Source organism: Rhinoderma darwinii, chromosome 1 (genome assembly GCF_050947455.1).
Source record: "Rhinoderma darwinii isolate aRhiDar2 chromosome 1, aRhiDar2.hap1, whole genome shotgun sequence".
In the NCBI taxonomy this organism is placed as follows: domain Eukaryota; kingdom Metazoa; phylum Chordata; class Amphibia; order Anura; family Rhinodermatidae; genus Rhinoderma; species Rhinoderma darwinii.
In genome coordinates this window covers 282,431,394-282,448,715 of record NC_134687.1, presented here as the reverse complement: position 1 = coordinate 282,448,715, position 17,322 = coordinate 282,431,394, and the positions used below count along the sequence as shown (strand labels likewise).

The 17,322-nt window shown below is 42.7% G+C and overlaps 1 protein-coding gene across 1 annotated transcript in view; it reads left to right on the top strand.

Annotated features, from left to right (window-relative positions):
• The window catches only part of ELL (elongation factor for RNA polymerase II), a 110,630-nt gene that overhangs the window by 49,818 nt on the left and 43,490 nt on the right, over window positions 1-17,322 (top strand). Inside the window, exons 3-4 of the mRNA XM_075864498.1 lie at window positions 4,545-4,666; window positions 8,632-8,795. Coding sequence (XP_075720613.1) covers window positions 4,545-4,666; window positions 8,632-8,795 — 286 coding nt within the window. The remainder of the gene's footprint in view (window positions 1-4,544; window positions 4,667-8,631; window positions 8,796-17,322) is intronic.

Below are 17,322 nucleotides of genomic sequence, written 5' to 3'. Positions count from 1 at the left end.
CTGGCAGACTTAAACAGGTATGTATTTGCTGTATTTACTGCCATCCATCTTTCCTTCAATCCTGACCAGTTTTCAAGTCCCTGCTGATGAAAGACATCCCCACATCATGATGCTGCTACCACCATCGTTCCCATCACCCAAGAACACCATTCCCACAATGAAGTGTTGGGTTTGTGCCACACATAGCATTCCCCATGATGGCTAAAAAGTAACCTTTTTAGTCTCATCTGACATAGGATTCTTCTAACTCTGCTGTGGATCTTTGGAGCTCCTTCAGTGTTAGAGTATGTTCACACGGCTTATTTTCGGGCCTTAAACGGATGAATAATCGGAAGCAGAACGCCTCCAAACATCTGCCTATTTCAATGGCAAAAACGGCGTTCCGTTCTGACGGGGCGTTTTTTTACGTGGCTGCTTTGGAAAAAAATGGCCGCGTTAAAAACCCGCCCGTGAAAAAGTACATGTCACTACTTGAGCTGTTTTTCATAGACTCTATAGAAAAACAGCTCCAAAAACGGCTGTGAAAAACACGAGTTTGCGTAAAAAACATCTGAAAATCAATTCCCTTGAAAACAACTCCATATTTTCAGACTTTTTTTGTAAGCGTGTGCACATATTCTTATCGTTTGTGTATTTGTTGAATCTCCGATTTAATGCACTCCTGCCCGGTATGTGAGTTTAGGTGGGCGGCCTTCTCTTGTCATGTGACACGGCACACCTAGATTACACAGAGGGGGACGTCATTCAACTTATTCTTTGACCTCTGACGTTAATTGGTTTGAGCAGACCTTATTTAGGCTAGGGCTAGTCCCTCTTTTTTTTTTTTTTTAATCACTTCATGCTGGCATTTCAAAGCTACACACTTGTTCGGAGCAATTTTGAACAGATTTCGTCGCTTCCTAATTCATTCCTATGGACAGCGGTATATCACCGTGAGAAAGTTTAGGTCTAGCCTTCCCCCTCATGCACATGGCCGTTGTGCCACTCGGACCGTTTTTAACGGCATCTGAGTGTCACCCGATAGTCTTCACGGACCCACTCACTTTAGCGGGTGAATCGGGTCTGTGAAAACTGTACGTGATGTCCCATGATCGGTTATTGCAGCATTTCCTGTCCCTCGCTGCCTTTTGTTTGTTTCTTTTGTCCATTAGGTGCTTCAGTCACAGATTCATTTTTGTTGTTGCCGTAAAATATAGCATTATGTGCTACTATGTCCGGCAAATTAACAGAAACCATGTCAGAGCCCCAATGGAACCCGCTGCAGTCAATGGAATGTGTCATGCGACGACTAGTTCAGTGATTCAATGGATCCCGAGCTTCCTTTTTTCTGTTCTGCTCCTATGACGGAGTTGAGCAACGGAAACCTAAATACAGATGTGGATCCGGTCTTACTCTTCTGATACTAGACTAGTTCAAGTACTTATAGTAAATACTTTCAAAGGAATTAAATTTACATAACCCAAAAAAACTGAAACGTGCAAATGGTCCTCTTGATTTTAATCATCATGCTTGCCGTGTTTCACCTTCTACTTTCATGTTCTGGGAATCCTCTTCATTGTTCTGTTTCATCGCTTCACTGATTCTTCTGTATTTACAGCTGCAGGCTACTACGGTTATATTCGCATGCACTGCTTTAACAGCTGTGGTACTTTAGACTTTAGCACAGTGGCTATATTTGACATTATAGTGAATGAGCTTTTAAATTCTCACCTTTACACTATGCAGCAGAAAATAGGGTGGTTTTTTGGATTTATTATTATTTTATTTTTTTTAATTTAATTGAACTTTTTTTTTTTTTCTCCCTGGACACATTTTAAATTGCCCTCATGGCTGTAGCAATTTGGGGGGGAGACTTGGTGATGAGAACCGCAGAAAAAGCTTGAAACATTTCATTGATGCAAAAGTGCACATAGCATTTATAAATGCCTGCAGGATCCGAGAACACAGTTTGTAGTCTGCGACCACAGATACATAGATGCCGGAGTATGATGTATACACAAAACGGTAGGATATTTTTAATCCCTTCCCAATGTTTGACGTGCATTAGCCGTGAGCCCGCTCCATACTTGGCGTGTGTCGGCTGCATTTTACAGCTAACACTTCACTACAATGGACCAGATTGTAGATAACTACGATAGCGGCCATTTAATTAGATGCCGTGGTCAATCACTACCGCGAACATCTTAAGTCATTAGAAAGTGGGGCCGATGGTTGTCATGGCAACCTACGGGCCTCATGAAGGCCCCCCAGGTCTGCTAACTTTGTGCTCCTATTAAGCGCTTGTTCAAGTACCCTAAGAGGGACTAATAAACAAAACAAACTTATTTTTGTATAAAAAAAAATATTAAATGTCCAAGAAACTCCAGTTTTCCCCTAAAGTTATTTAAATGGAAAGTCAGGGGCGGAATCTGCTTCAAGAAATAGCAAGAGGCTTTTTTTTTTGTTTTTTTTTTATCCCTGGCGGTCAAAAGCTGCCCTGGGAAAAAACTCCTGTCTCTAATTGGAAACTATGGGGGGCAATTTCGGGCGTTTTGACGCAATCAATAGCGCGGTCGACTGTGCTATTGGTTCCGTCAAGAACAACGGAACCCTGTCACAACGGTGACAAACGGAAACCATTAAGTTCAATGGTGAGGGAAACGGAAGCGGAGGTTTCAGTTTGCCTTTCCGCTAAGGAGTTAACCTGATGGAACCCCTCAACAGATGGGCAACGCTGATGTGAACAGGCCCTAACAAAAATATTGTGCTGTTTGGCTAATAGAGCCTAAATCTCAATTTACACGAGTAGATATTCGTATCCATCTTCAATGCGACTGCTGTAAGAGACAAGTAGTGATTCCAGACAAGTATTTCCGCACAACGTTCTCGTTCACAACGTTTTATCATTTGGTCACCTATATAACAATGTCACATATCTTCTATCATATAAAAAAAAAATGTACAAGGCCTTGAAACGTACTTCGGACTGCACCTCTAGTGTGAATGAAATCACTTTATTACGATATTGCAAAATACAAGAAAAGAGACCAACTCTAAAAACATTTAAAGATGCACAAACGTGTGCCGTACCAATGTCCCGGCCCCTAGTTAAGCCACAGGACCATCACTCATGGAGAAAGATAATCATGCAACATAGACCATAAGTCACATGGGGGGGGGGGTGTATGTACATACAGGGGGGTGCATAAGTAGGTATACAGTTGAAATAATTAGTATTTTATAGAATAACAAAACCATTAAGTACTATCTCTTATATGCTCAAATTGGTGGCCCTCACTATTTACACGTTGCTGTAATCCAGTTTTTACACTCGAGCACGCTTTGGCACAAAGTTCTTTATTGCCATTCATTTCTTGGCATGCTTCTTTTATGAACTGAATCCTGTTATCAGCCGTGCAGGGTTTTCTTGAATATATCTTCTCTGATAACTCTCCAAAAGAAAAAGGCCATCAGGGTAAAGTCTGGTGATCGTGGTGGCCATTCAACCGGGCCTCGTCTACCTATCCACCTATTGGGTCATTTTTCGTCAAGAAAATGACGCACCGCTAAAGCATAGTGAGGGGGACTCCATCTTGCTGAAAATATAAATTTTCATGCTACAACTACAGTTGTGGTATTACACTTTCTTGGAGCATGTCAAGGTCTGAGGTAACCATTGTATTGTAGAAGATGGGTCCAATTACCCCTTTACATGAAGGGGCCGCCTAAAATTGGAACCCCAGGTTGATTCAACTATTCTTCAATTGTTGCACAGTTGTGCCTATTATCAGCACCGGAAAGTATGACGTTTGCTTCATCCGAGCAAGTTATTTTTCTAATAATGGCGTCTCCTTGTGTTTCTTCATTCAAAATTGCCCCACAAAACTAATTGGACGGTTTTTAAAAATCTCCCCCTGTATATCTACGTATGCACCCCCCTGAAGAGGGGTGGCTATGGCTACATGAGGATCAAAAGACCCCAGCACGTATCGCCATACTACTGGTTTAGTCATATCTCTATCAGTCAAATGACTGATGTATACATACCACAATGTCCGAACGACCAACCGTTCTTTTTATTTTCGCATAAACGATTGTACGATTAACCTCGTGTTAGCGTTGGATTCTGAATGATTAACTGCTCGGGTTAATGGGCCTTTATTAAGAATACAGCAGGCTCCTTTTCATGAGTTTGCGGTTTTCATGAGGGGAGTGCTCACCCGCCTCTCCCTGCTCTCCTCCGCCCCTTTCACAAGTGACTGACGGGCTGCCGTATATTTGCATGTATACATGGCAGCCATCAGTCACTGGTGAGAAGGCCAGGGGCGGGGGATACCCCCCCCTCATAACTATGAGTCTGATGTATAGTGTATTAAGCCCTATTAGCTAAATGGCATAGTCCAAACGGCACAAAAAAATACCAATAGTAGAGCAGACCTGTCCCTCCCATACTATGCAGCCCTTAAACCATACAGCGTAGTATGACAGATCTGTTTTAATGTACAGTCAAAGAAATGTGCGCTTTAATGTCATAAATTCTCAAGCGATGTTTATTTCCTTCACAGCAAATCACCATCCCTCGACCAGACTGCCCCACGGAAGTGCGAACTTTCACATTCTATCTATCCAATGTTGGCAGGGATAGCCCTCAAGGGAGCTTTGATTGTATCCAGCAGTATGTTCAAAGGTGAGTCCCCCCCCCCACCCCCCCACCATTTTAGTGACATATTTGTGTGTTGGGTTATACTCCACGAAAACAGACTTCTTCATGGCCCATCTTCTCCCTAAGGCAGCTGGGATGATGATCAAATGCAGAGAACTGAATACTCATGATATTCTCTTTTCAATATCCAGGATTGTTCCATATTCTACCCTTATGGGATAAAAAAAAAAGGATTATAAGTTGTGAAGACGTTTTGTATTAAAAGGACGCCGTGGGCAAAAGTAATGTAACCCTATTATACGAACACAGGGATTCTCTCTTTGGTGGTCTATGAATCCCCGTTTAATTTACATCAGTTTTGCCCAGAGTGTTCCCTTACAGAGGAGATCTAAGAAAGTAACCGTGCGATATGACTTGCTTAAAAAAAGATATGTTTTTTTTCCCTCCGTTTTGCAGGGGCAGAGTTTTACTTACTCGGTTCAGCAGACTGAAGTGTAAACGTGGTGAAATCTTTACTACACTATGAGATTTCCTACCTCTACGACCGATAAAAACTCTGGAATCCGGCAGGGGGAGGCATTTCAATGGCTGATGGAACTTTTTGCTTGGTTTTGCGAATCGTTTCTGCGTTTTTTCGATTTGCTGGTCCACGGAATACATTAGGACAGGGGTCAACAACTTTCGGCCCTCCAGCTGTTGTGAAACTACTACTCCCAGCATGCAATCACAGCCAAGGGCTATCAGGGCATGCTGGGAATTGTAGTTTTACAACAGCTAGAGTGCCGAAGGTTGCTGACCCCTGCACTAGGAGAATCCATTCCCCTGTTTTTCTTATAAATTCTTCAAGAACGAATCCCAAGCCTGGTGGATTCATTCACTACTGCATCCTAATGGGTGGCGAAAGGAGAATCCTGCAACAAATTTACTCGCTTCTAACCAGGAGCTTGAACATTGCTTCATACAGAATGCTGTTATTTTATCAGCCATTTAGTATTTCCCTGTGGATTATGCAGCCCAGCTTCCAGTGGAGGAGACAGCTGCTTGTAAAGTGTTCATCTGTGTCTCTGACTAAATACATATACAGCCAGCAGCAGTCACACAGATTTGAAGCAGAAAAAGGCAGATAAGGCTTCGTTCACATCTGCGTTGGGGTTCCGTCAGACCATTCTGTCAGGGGAACCCATGAATGGAAGTCATAGCTTTCCGATTGTATTCCCATTGATTTCCAGCTCAGAAGCAGGAAATCCCACAGAGCAGTCAAATCTGAAATTTCCATCCGCAATTTTGGCAGATTTGACTGCAAGCATAGCGCAGCATGCATCGCTTTTCTTGCAGTCAAATTGACAGAAGCCCCCAACAAACCCCATTATAAGCCAGGGGGGGTCTGTAGTAAGACTGATCTGGCACTACGTCGTGTCTGCATTAGATATGGAAGCGAGGACGCAGATGCGTACATAGCCTTTGACTGATCACTACTGCTTGTGGAGAGCCGACTTCAGCTGAAGCTGGCTCGCCTTTTTAATAGGATAGTTTTTGTCCCCAAAATTCAGTTGTCGTTTTAGTATCTTTCCTAATTATGTCCAGTAAATTTGAAGTATTTTGGTGTCGTATTACTTCATGCGGTTTTCTTAGACGTGATAGGTCCTGAAGGTTTAATCTGATATAATTGCACGCAACCACCATTACATTCTGTTCTCAGTGAGGCAGTTATGTGCACCTGCCATAAAGTGAGAATGTGGAGAGATGTACGCTGACTCAAATTTTTCTTAACTTCCCCCTCCCCTTGGGTGGATGTTTAGAGCTGCATCCCAAACATTTCCTTTAGGCTTCGTTCACTGAATAGCGTAGTCGACTACGGTATTGATTCCGTCAAAACGACGGAACCCTTGCACAACTGAGACAAACGGAAACCATTGGCACCGGATCCACCACCATTCAAAACAAAGGAGATGCAAACGGAAACCTCTGGTTTCCGTTTGTGCCAGTCAGGGCTCCGTAGCCCGGAGCCCTAGCGCGGATGTGAACGAAGCCTTTCTGTATGACTGCTGGGACATACAATGTTAACAGTGGGCATCTGTTGGTTACTGTGGGCACCTCCTTATGTTTTATCTTCATGGCAGGAGTGTTGATGGGGAAAAAATATACAGGTTGTTTCACAAATCTAATCCAACCTATAATCACTGCATGTGATTTCATTATTTGGACATTCTAAATAACCCCAATATATCACAGAGCTGAACTCCTACAAGATATATGAAAACCGAGACAAGCCAGTCTATGAGCTCAATAAAAATATATTTTTTTTTTTATTTCTTTAAAAATTAACTATGTATATAAAAATGAATCCACACTGATGAACAGATCAGATCGCCACACCAGGAAATGTCATGTATCAACACTATACAGAGCTATCTATTGTTAGTACATATGATAACTACTCAGATAGATATATGTATAGTGGTATAAATAAAAAGAGAGACTAGTATATCGGTGGCTAGCCTGTGGGCATATAGATAACAATATAATTCAATAACATGGAACTTACTCAACTCCCATTTAGAGATGGGCAATGCGTTGCCATATATAAAGTGCAGAAGCTGATATCAAACTCACCATAGTCTCCCCATAGTAACATAACCACTAGAGGATAGAAAAGGGGAGGAAACCTCCAGCTCACCAGTTCTGCGTCTCGGGTTGTGCACCTCGCTCGGATCCCCGCGACGGCCCGCGGTAGGAATTGCAGGAAAAACAGAAGAATGATCCAGCGCTGTGTAGATTTAAAAGGGATGTTCCCACTTTTATTGTAGACAAATGGTATTAAAAATTGTACAGAGACGCAGTCTCAAGGTGGTGAATGTGGGCAGATGCCCTAGCCTACGCGTTTCAAACACGTCCAGCCATAATTGATTCCCTGTAATGGCGTCCTACGCAAACGCGTGTTTCGGCAAGCGCCTTCGTCTTGGGCCTGTCTGAAGGCGTAGGGATTGTTGGAACAGTAAATAACCCTCAAACCTTCCAGAGAGTGAACTTCTAGCATGGCGTATAATGTCAACACCCATTTTCCTTGTCTGCAAAAATAGTGTGGGTAGGTGTTTTAATAGAAAAGCTAGTGGCTTTGTTGTGGGTCTGACTGGCCTTGTTGGTCTTAACCATATTGTACTTACTAGTTTTCGTCTTTAAAAAGTTGTCAAAACGTCTGCTCCAACAACAATTGTTTAAACTCCTGTTTGGTATGGCAGGAAACTCTCTTTTTACCCCCAAAACTTGTAGCCATTTCAACAAATGGACGGTAAGGTTTTGAACTGGCTGTCCATGCACATCCTGGTGTGTTCAGGGAACAAGCTAGGTCATGTCCTCTAGTATTATTGCAGCTCCACATTCGGTGGGCCTTACGGCGTGCTCTGTGCCCCTTGCGCAGATTAATGGAAGGTCCCATAGTGCTCATTTTAAGTAGTGTTGCTAACAACTTGTTTACCTGGATCTGCACTTGGGAGTCTTCTAACCCCCCGTGTCTTACAAAAATAACTTTCTCTGCCGCTTGAACTGTAAGCAAGCATCAGATGGCAAATATTTGGCCCCTGTATTGAGGCTGTAAATCAGTAATTTGCTTCTGTGCTTTATGATTTTACAAGAACAAATAAGCTGTTTTGTGAGCCAAAGCTTCTATTAAAATCTGCTTTGGGTTTCTCTTTTTGTGTTTTTTACATGGTTAATTCAGTCTACTATAACCTAAGTACTAGCTACAGAATGCCAATTTTGGGTTCGGTTTAGCTTGCTCCCTTTACAATGACTGATAAAGATGGTAGGTTTTCCCATCCCATTGGTGAAGTTGCTGGCACTGGAGCGGATTTCTCCGATACTGGCTGCTGTTTAGACCTAGCTTTATTTACATGGTTTAATAGGTTTTAGGTGGGAAACCACACCATGCTCCTTTTTGTGTGACCAGTGAATTTTGTCTGTTAACATTTCCATATCTTTTACTTCTTTAGCAATGGAAATATCAAGCTTGACTGTCTGGGCAGCATCCAGGATAAAATCACTGTATGTGCTACAGACGATTCCTATCAGAAGGCACGGCAAAGCATGGCCCAAGCTGAGGAGGAGAACAAAAGCAGAAGTGCCATAGTCATTAAAATGGGTAGTCGCTATGGAGGTATGAATGTTACATTACCATTTTATTCCTTGTCTTTGTTATGGTCCATTAAATGGACTTTCCCATAATAGAAAGTGATGGCATATTACTAGGATAAGCCATCACTTTCTGATCAGTGGGGGTTTGACTGCTGGGACACCCACCAATCCTGAGAATGCAGGGACTTAAATTGGACTGTTGTAGTTCCCTGCACTGCGGGTGGCTGGGTACGTCTCTTTGTAGGGAAAAGCTGTGAAGGGAACTAAGGGTATGTTCACACGGGCTAATTTCAGCCATTTTTCAGGCTGTAAACGGCTCAATCGGAAGCAGACTTTGATTTCAATGGGAAATACGGCGTTCTGTTCACACGGGGTGTTATTTTATACCTCCTTTTCAAATTACGGCACGTAAAGTGCATGTCACTTCTTGAGCCGTTTTTGGAGCTGTTTTTTCATTGACTCAATAGAAAAACAGCTCCAAAAACACAGCGAAAAACGCAAGTTTGATAAAAAAAAAAAAAATGATGAAAATCAGGAGCTGTTTTCCCTTGAAAACGGCTCCGTATTTTCAGCCGTATTTTGTTAAGTGTGTGAACATACCCTAAATGCTAAGACAGCGTTCTGACTTCTCTATCGTTGTGGGACCCATCAGTCAGATCTTCCACAGTCAGAAAGTTATCGTATATCCCATTGATATTCCATCACTACCTGAGATGGAATAGCCCCTTTAAACAACGTGCGCTACTTGCTAGTTGTTTCCTTGTTGTTTTTTATACATTTTTAGATATTCAACCTAAAACCACAGGCATTAATATAGGATCCTGTAACCGCTTCCACTCTTCCTGGAAGGCTTTCCTTTAGATCTTCTACATTTAAATCGGGGCTGGTGTCCATTCAGCCACAAGAGCCATTAGTGAGGTTTAGCGATAAATCCGAACTAGCAGTCAGTGCTTTGATTCATCTGAAAAAGGTGTTTGGTGGGGTTGTGGTCAGGTCTCCTTGCCAGCCAATAAAAAAACTTCCACAACAAACTTCAAGGGCTCAATGATTCATGATTCACAGGGTTTTCTGTATAAACACCTTTTTGAAATCCATTGTTTTTGTTCGTTTTTTTTAAATAAAAATGTATCTGTGTCTTTTGTTTTTTAGAAAGTCACACAAAACACACAGATAGATATTTTTATTTAAAAAAAATAAAAAATCAGGTGTACATAGCCTTTAATGAGGGATGGTATCAGTCCAGAGTCAAGCTTACAGGGAGCAGGGATTTCTATACTAAATTTTTTTTTTCCCCCACAATTTAATCTTCTTCTAAGCCTTTTATGCTCTACAACTTGCTGCTAATTTAAAGAGGCTCTGTCACCAGATTTTGCAACCCCTATCTGCTATTGCAGCAGATAGGCGCTGCAATGTAGATTACAGTAACGTTTTTATTGTTAAAAAACGAGCATTTTTGGCCAAGTTATGACCATTTTTGTATTTATGCAAATGAGGCTTGCAAAAGTACAACTGGGCGTGTTGAAAAGTAAAAGTCCAAGTGGGCGTGTATTATGTGCGTACATCGGGGCGTTTTTACTTCTTTTACTAGCTGGGCGTTCTGACGAGAAGTATCATCCACTTCTCTTCAGAACGCCCAGCTTCTGCCAGATCACGCTGTGACGTCACTTCCCCAGGTCCTGCATCGTGTCGGACGAGCGAGGACACATCGGCACCAGAGGCTACAGTTGATTCTGCAGCAGCATCAGGGTTTGCAGGTAAGTAGCTACATCGACTTACCTGCAAACGCCGATGCTGCTGCAAAATCAAGTCGATGTAGCTACTTACCTGCAAACCCTGATGCTGCTGCAGAATCAACTGTAGCCTCTGGTGCCGATGTGGCCGACACGATGCAGGACCTGGGGCAGGAAGTGAGTGACGTCACAGCGTGATCTCTCGAGAACACGGTTGTGTCTGCACTGCCAGAAGCTGGGCGTTCTGAAGAGAAGTGGATGATACTTCTCGTCAGAACGCCCAGCTAGTAAAAGTAGTAAAAACGCCCCGATGTACGCACATAATACACGCCCACTTGGACTTTTGCAAGCCTCATTTGCATAAATACAAAAATGGTCATAACTTGGCCAAAAATGCTCGTTTTTAAAAAATAAAAACGTTACTGTAATCTACATTGCAGCGCCGATCTGCTGCAATAGCACATAGGGGTTGCAAAATCTGGTGACAGAGCCTCTTTAAAGAGGAAAATACTTTTTCCCAAAAGTATGCTGCAAGGTTTGGAAACTCATAGTTCCACATATAGGAAACTTTAACTGTACAGAATATATTGTACGAAGGGTCCAGTCTACACCATGCAAAACCGCCTTCTGCTAATACCTCTTCCGCTAAATGTTACAGTTGTCTATACAGATTTGGACAGGAGGGCGCCTTCTTGGATTCCACCGAATACTGATGGGGAAGCGCAATTTATCTTCCTAGAGAGTATTTCCACTGCATTATTGTGGAAGCACTGCAGCCAATATGAGTCATTGTGCCTTCAGATTTGTGTGTGCCTGGTAGGCCACTTCATATTCACATCTAGCAGATTTTTCTTCTGGGTTTGCGGGCAGAAAATTTGCAGCGGAAGACTGTTGCAGGAAAGTGGATAGTGTTTTAAAAAAATATTATCCACCTGCTGCTTTCCACACAGAAATAGGAGCATGCTGTGGATTTTCAAGCTCATTCTGTTCTGGATGTTCACGGCGGATCCCATCCTTTTTCAATGTAGAATGGGTGAAATCCACAGTACTATGTTTGTGAATCGTGCTGTGGATACGCTGTGGAAAATCTGCAACATATCCGCTACATGTATGGGTACACTTGCTATCCTGAACTGCTTGAATTTATATCCATCCGTGTAAGCAACTCCTCCTCACAGCTAAGTGCATATGATACGACTGTGGATAGAACCCATTATATTCTTTTTCCAGTCTTGGTAGCAATTGACAGTAGTGTTTTAACGGTGTCCTTATTAACCCCTTCACGACTGCCATATGGCTCTATACATTCCAACTGCCGATGCCCCGTGCAGTTATGTATATAAATGTTGATAGCCTGGAACGGGTTTAATGAGTGCAGTGCTGCTTCAGTGTGAGCAGCGCTGCACTCTCATGTTGGCCGGGGTTTTGAGAGCCCCAGAATACACCCCCCAGTGTAGATAGTGCCACCCACAACCCTCTGTAGGTAGCGCAAAACCCTCTCGATAGCGCCACCTAAGTTCCCTACCCTCATTGGAATCCCCGGACAGCGTTCTGGCCGAGGATTCCCCTCCTAGACGGAGCCCCCACCATCTCTCCATTCCCGCTGTAGATAGAATCGCACCCGCCACTGTAGATAGCGCCACCTGAACTCCCTCTAGGAGCAAAATCCCCGGTGTCAGATCTCACTGGCTGGGGATTCCGCATCTAGAGAGAGCCCCTGGCGTCACTGTCCATTTGGACAGTGACGTTAGTAGCTCTCTCTAGGAGCAGAATCCCCGGCCGACACTTTGGCCCGGGGATTCCGCTACAGGAGAAGCCCCTGGTGTCACTAACCGTATATGGACGGAGACATCAGGGGCTACTCCTGGAGTGGAATCCCCGGCCAGAGGGATTGTGCCATTATATTGGCACTGCCTACACGGGACACTGGCGCTATCTACATGGGCACTATGTAAGCACAGTGGTAGGGATGTCACGATACCAGAATTTGGACTTCAATACTCAACGAAGTATCGATTTCTATACCAATTCGATACTTCGCCAACAGTAATAATAAAAAAAAAAATCTTCAATTTTCTGATGTGAGGCGCGTGGTGGGATGATTAAATTAACCTCCACGTGCCTCACATTAATAGTAATTAACCTCATCATGTTTCTCAGTCATAATGGGTTAATGTGTAAGGTACATGATGGGGTTAATTACTATTAATGTGAGGCACATGGAGGTTTAATTCATCGCACCTCGTGCCCCACAATAAGTGATAGAAAGCAGTTTTTATTTTATTACAGCGTACACATCAAATGATACAAAAAACTTGCTGTGAAGGTTATTACGGCCGCGCCAATACGGAATATGTGTATATTTTATGTATTGAGACTTATTTTAATGTTTATTGTAAAAAAGGTGTATGTGTATTTTTTTATTTTTTTTTACTTAATATTACTTTGTTTTTACTTTACTTTATTTTTTAAACTTTAATGTACTGACATATATCTATATTACAGTACATTAGCCTGTGTACGGATAGCACACAGGCAGTTGTTAGGACATACCTAAGTATGCCCTAACAACAGGAAATATGGTAAGACAGCCCTGGGGTCCTTCAATGGACCCTGGGCTGTCTGCCCATATATGGTATGTCCCTCAATCGCGTCACAGGAATTCCCTGTGACGCGATCCAAGGGGCATCCCCTCCCTTCTCACTTTCCCCTGAATGCTGTAGTCAGCTGTGGGAATAACGGCGGAGATGAGGTTTCTCTGATCTCCGCCAGCGAGGCTGCGGCTGTGTAATACAACCATTGCCCCGCTCCTGACAGGAAGTGCGTGCGTGATCAGCATGAGGAGATGCGGCCGGCGCTGCACTAATGAGCGGCGGTTCAGGCACTGAAGACAGAACATGGGGGTGTTTTGCAGTGCGCCCGCCATGTTCGGTCTTCAGTGCCGCCGCTCATTAGTGCAGCAGCGGCCGCATCGCATCATCCTGACAGCACGCACTTATTATTAGGACTCAGGAGCGCGGCAATGGCTGTATTACACAGCCGCAGCCCCACTCTCATACATTCATGTATTACTATACTAAGATCTGCGGCTGCGAAGCTAAGTATCGAAATACATGAAATAACGGTATCGAACCGTTTGGGGATGCAGAGTATCGAAACAGTATCAAAGTTTCGATGCATCGTGCATCCATACACTGTGGCACTATTTACAGTGGTCCCTATCTATGTGGGCACTGGCACTATGTGGGCAATGTGCCACTATCTACAGTGGTATTGCATCACTATCTACATGGGCACTGTGGTGTTTTCAGGGGGTTGGGACAAAAAACACTAACAAATAAAATTCTTCATTTTTTTTTTTTTTTTTGAACTTCCATCAAAAACGGATGGCGGTTAAAAACTGAGACGGCTGGGAAATGGATTCAAATTTTGAGACCCATTGATGCAAAACAGCCATGAAAAACTGACAGTAAATATATACAGAGATATATTATAGATATCTATATATTATAGATAAATATATTGATCATAGATAAATATATATAAAAAATTACAAAAGTGTGTTTTTCACATTTTTTGTGATTTTGTCTGCTCATAATAAAAATTTAAAACACGGAATTAATGAAACTAATCTAGAAAATGAAGCCTCATAAGTCTTGTAAAAAAAAACAAAGTAAAAATAGTTGGGATATTCAAAGCGGTTGCAAAGATATCGTTTAAAGAAATGCATATCGGAAATTGAAAATTTGGCCTGAACACAGGCATCAATGACCCTTGGTCATGAAAGGGTTAAACAGAGCAGTAATGTTGCACACATTACTGTAGGTAACTTGAATAATATTTTTCCCTGGTTTCCCTTGGAAATAGACCACAGTTTATGTACACTGCACTAGGATTATCAGGATACCAGGATTTGGACTTCGATACTGATTCTTCGTTAGTATTGCTATTCTCGATACCAAAACGATACTTTGCCAACAAAAATAAAAAAATAAAAAAAAGGTTCATCCATTTTCTGATGTGAGGCGCGTGGTGTGATGAATTTTGAACGTCCATGTGCCTCACATTAATATTCATTAACCCCATCCTGTACCTGATGGATAACACTGGGTTAATGTGTGAGGTACATGATGGGGTTAATTACGATTAATGTGACGCACGTGGCGGTACTAAATTCATAGTACCATGTGCCTCACATTAAGGCATCATTTACGCGAGCGTAATATACGCACGTGCTTTTCACGCGTGTCGTACGCACCTATATTAGGCTATGGGGCAGTGCAGACAGTCCGTGAGTCCGCTGCGTAAAACTCACGACATGTTCTATATTTCTGCGTTTTTCACGGATCACGCACCCATTGAAGTCAATGGGTGCGTGAAAACCACGCAGGTCGCGAACTGCGTGGTTCGCGCAACAGCTGTCAAACTGAATGTAAACAGAAAAGCACCACGTGCTTTTCTGTTTACAAACATCCAAACGGAGTGTCAAAATGATGGCTGCTGCGCGAAAATCTCGCAGCCGCGCATCATACACTGATGAGACACGCAGCTAAGTGCATTTTGTGCACGCAAAACGCCGCGTTTTTTGCTTGCGCAAAACGCACACGCTCGTGTAAATCAGGCCGAAGTGAAAGAAAGCAGTTTTTTATTTTTTGACAGTGTACATATAAATTTGTCGTGCAGGTTGTTACTGTCGTGACGATACCAAATATGTGTCTATTTTATGTATTGAGACTTTTATTTTAATGTTTATCGTAAAAAATGTGTTTGTGTATTTTTTATTTTCACAAACTGTAATGTACTGGTATAAATCTATATGCCAGTACATTATTAGCCTGTTTACTTATAGTACACAGGTAGTGGTTAGGACATACGTAAGCATGCCCTAACAGGAAATATGGTCAGACAGCCCTGGGGTCCTTCAATGTGGCCGCACAGCTTAGGGCCTGTTCACATCACCGTTGCCCTTCCGTTGAGGGGTTCCGACGGAGGTTTCCGTCAGGTTAACCCAGACATGGGCAAACTACGGCCCGCGGGCCACATACGGCCCGTTAGGCTTTTTAATCCGGCCCGCCGAACTTGTCCAAATAATAGTAAAAACCTCCTTTTTTTTCCCCTTTCCCTGCAATGCCCACGTTTTCCCAATAGATGGCGCACTCAAAACACATTGACCGTTGACCCTTAACGCCGAAGGACGGATATATCCGTCCTCAGCAGCTGCTAGTTCGCGCAGGAGGACGGATATATCCGTCCTGTGATCGCGCGGGTACTGACAGTTTACCCACGCGATCAGCGGCAGGAGCACGGCTGTTATACACAGCCTGGCTCCTGCTGCAACTGCCGGAATCGAAGCACGCGCCGATTCCGGCAGTTTAACCCATTAAATGCCGCTGTCAACAGTGACAGCGGCATTTAATGTGTTTGACAGAGGGGGGAACTCCCTCTGTCTCCCGATCGGCGCCCCCGCAAACAAATCGCGGGTCGCCGTCGGGTTTCCATGACAGCCGGGGGTCTAACAAAGACCACCAGGTCTGTCTTCAGCATCTGCCTGTTAGGCGATGCCAGAGGCATGACCTAACAGGTTGCCTGTCAGTTTTACACTGACAGGCAATAATGCTTTGGTATACTAAGTATACCAAAGCATTATATATGCGATCGGCATATCGCATAGTGAAGTCCCCTGGTGGGACTAAAAAAAAAAAAAGTAAAACCGTTAAATAAAGTTTGTGAAAAAAAAAATAAAAAAAATTACAGTCAAAGTCAAATAAAACTACTTTTTTGCCCCAAAAAGTGGTTTTATTTAATAAAACGGTCAAAACAAATCACACATACACATATATGGTATCCCCGCGATCGTAACAACTTGACCAATAAAATGAACACATTAATTAAACCGCCGGATGAACGGCGTCCAAAGAAAACGCAAAAAACAACGGCAAAATTCTCTCTTTTCTCCCATTCCCCCCATAAAAAATAAAATAAAAGTTCATCTATAAGTCCTATGTACCCCAAAATAGTACTAATGAAAACTACACATTGTCCCGCAAAAATCAATCCCACGTACGGCCACATCGACGGAAAAATAAAAAAATTACGCCTCTTGGAACGCGGCGATGCAAAAACAAGTAATTTTTTTCTAAAAGGGTTTTTATTGTGCAAACGTAGAAAAAACATATAAAACCTTTACACATTTGGTATCCCTGTAATCGTGCCGACCCATAGAATAAAGTTAACATGTTATTTACGCTGCATAGTAAACGGCGTAAATTTATAACGTGAAAATTAATGCTGGAATAGCTGCTTATTTTCAATTCTCTCCTAAAATAAAGTTAATAAAAGTTAATCAATATATTGTAAGCATCTAAAAATGGTACAATTACAAAATACAACTCGTCCCGGAAAAAACAAGCCCTAATACGGCTATGTCGACGGAATAAAAAAAGAGTTACGACTCTTGGAATGCGACCGTGGAAAAACAAAAAATAATCCTTGGTCATTAACGTGCAAAATGGCCCGGTCATTAAGGGGTTAATGTGGCGCGTATTTCTCTTTATTTCACTTTAATTTTCACTTCGTTTCACGTCACCATTAAGCCCTTCGGTTTTCAAAGAGTACAATATCAGCCGTCACTTTGCCACGAAGCATGCAAACTATGCTAGCAAGCAGTCAACACAAGAACGGGCGGCTACTGCTCAGAGGTTGGCAGCTAATTTACAGAGTCAACAGAACTTTTTTCTTGATAAATCACAGTGCGTATGTTATTTTAATCTATTTACATTTCCTCCTCCCAGTATCTGCGAAATAGTATGTAAATGCCAT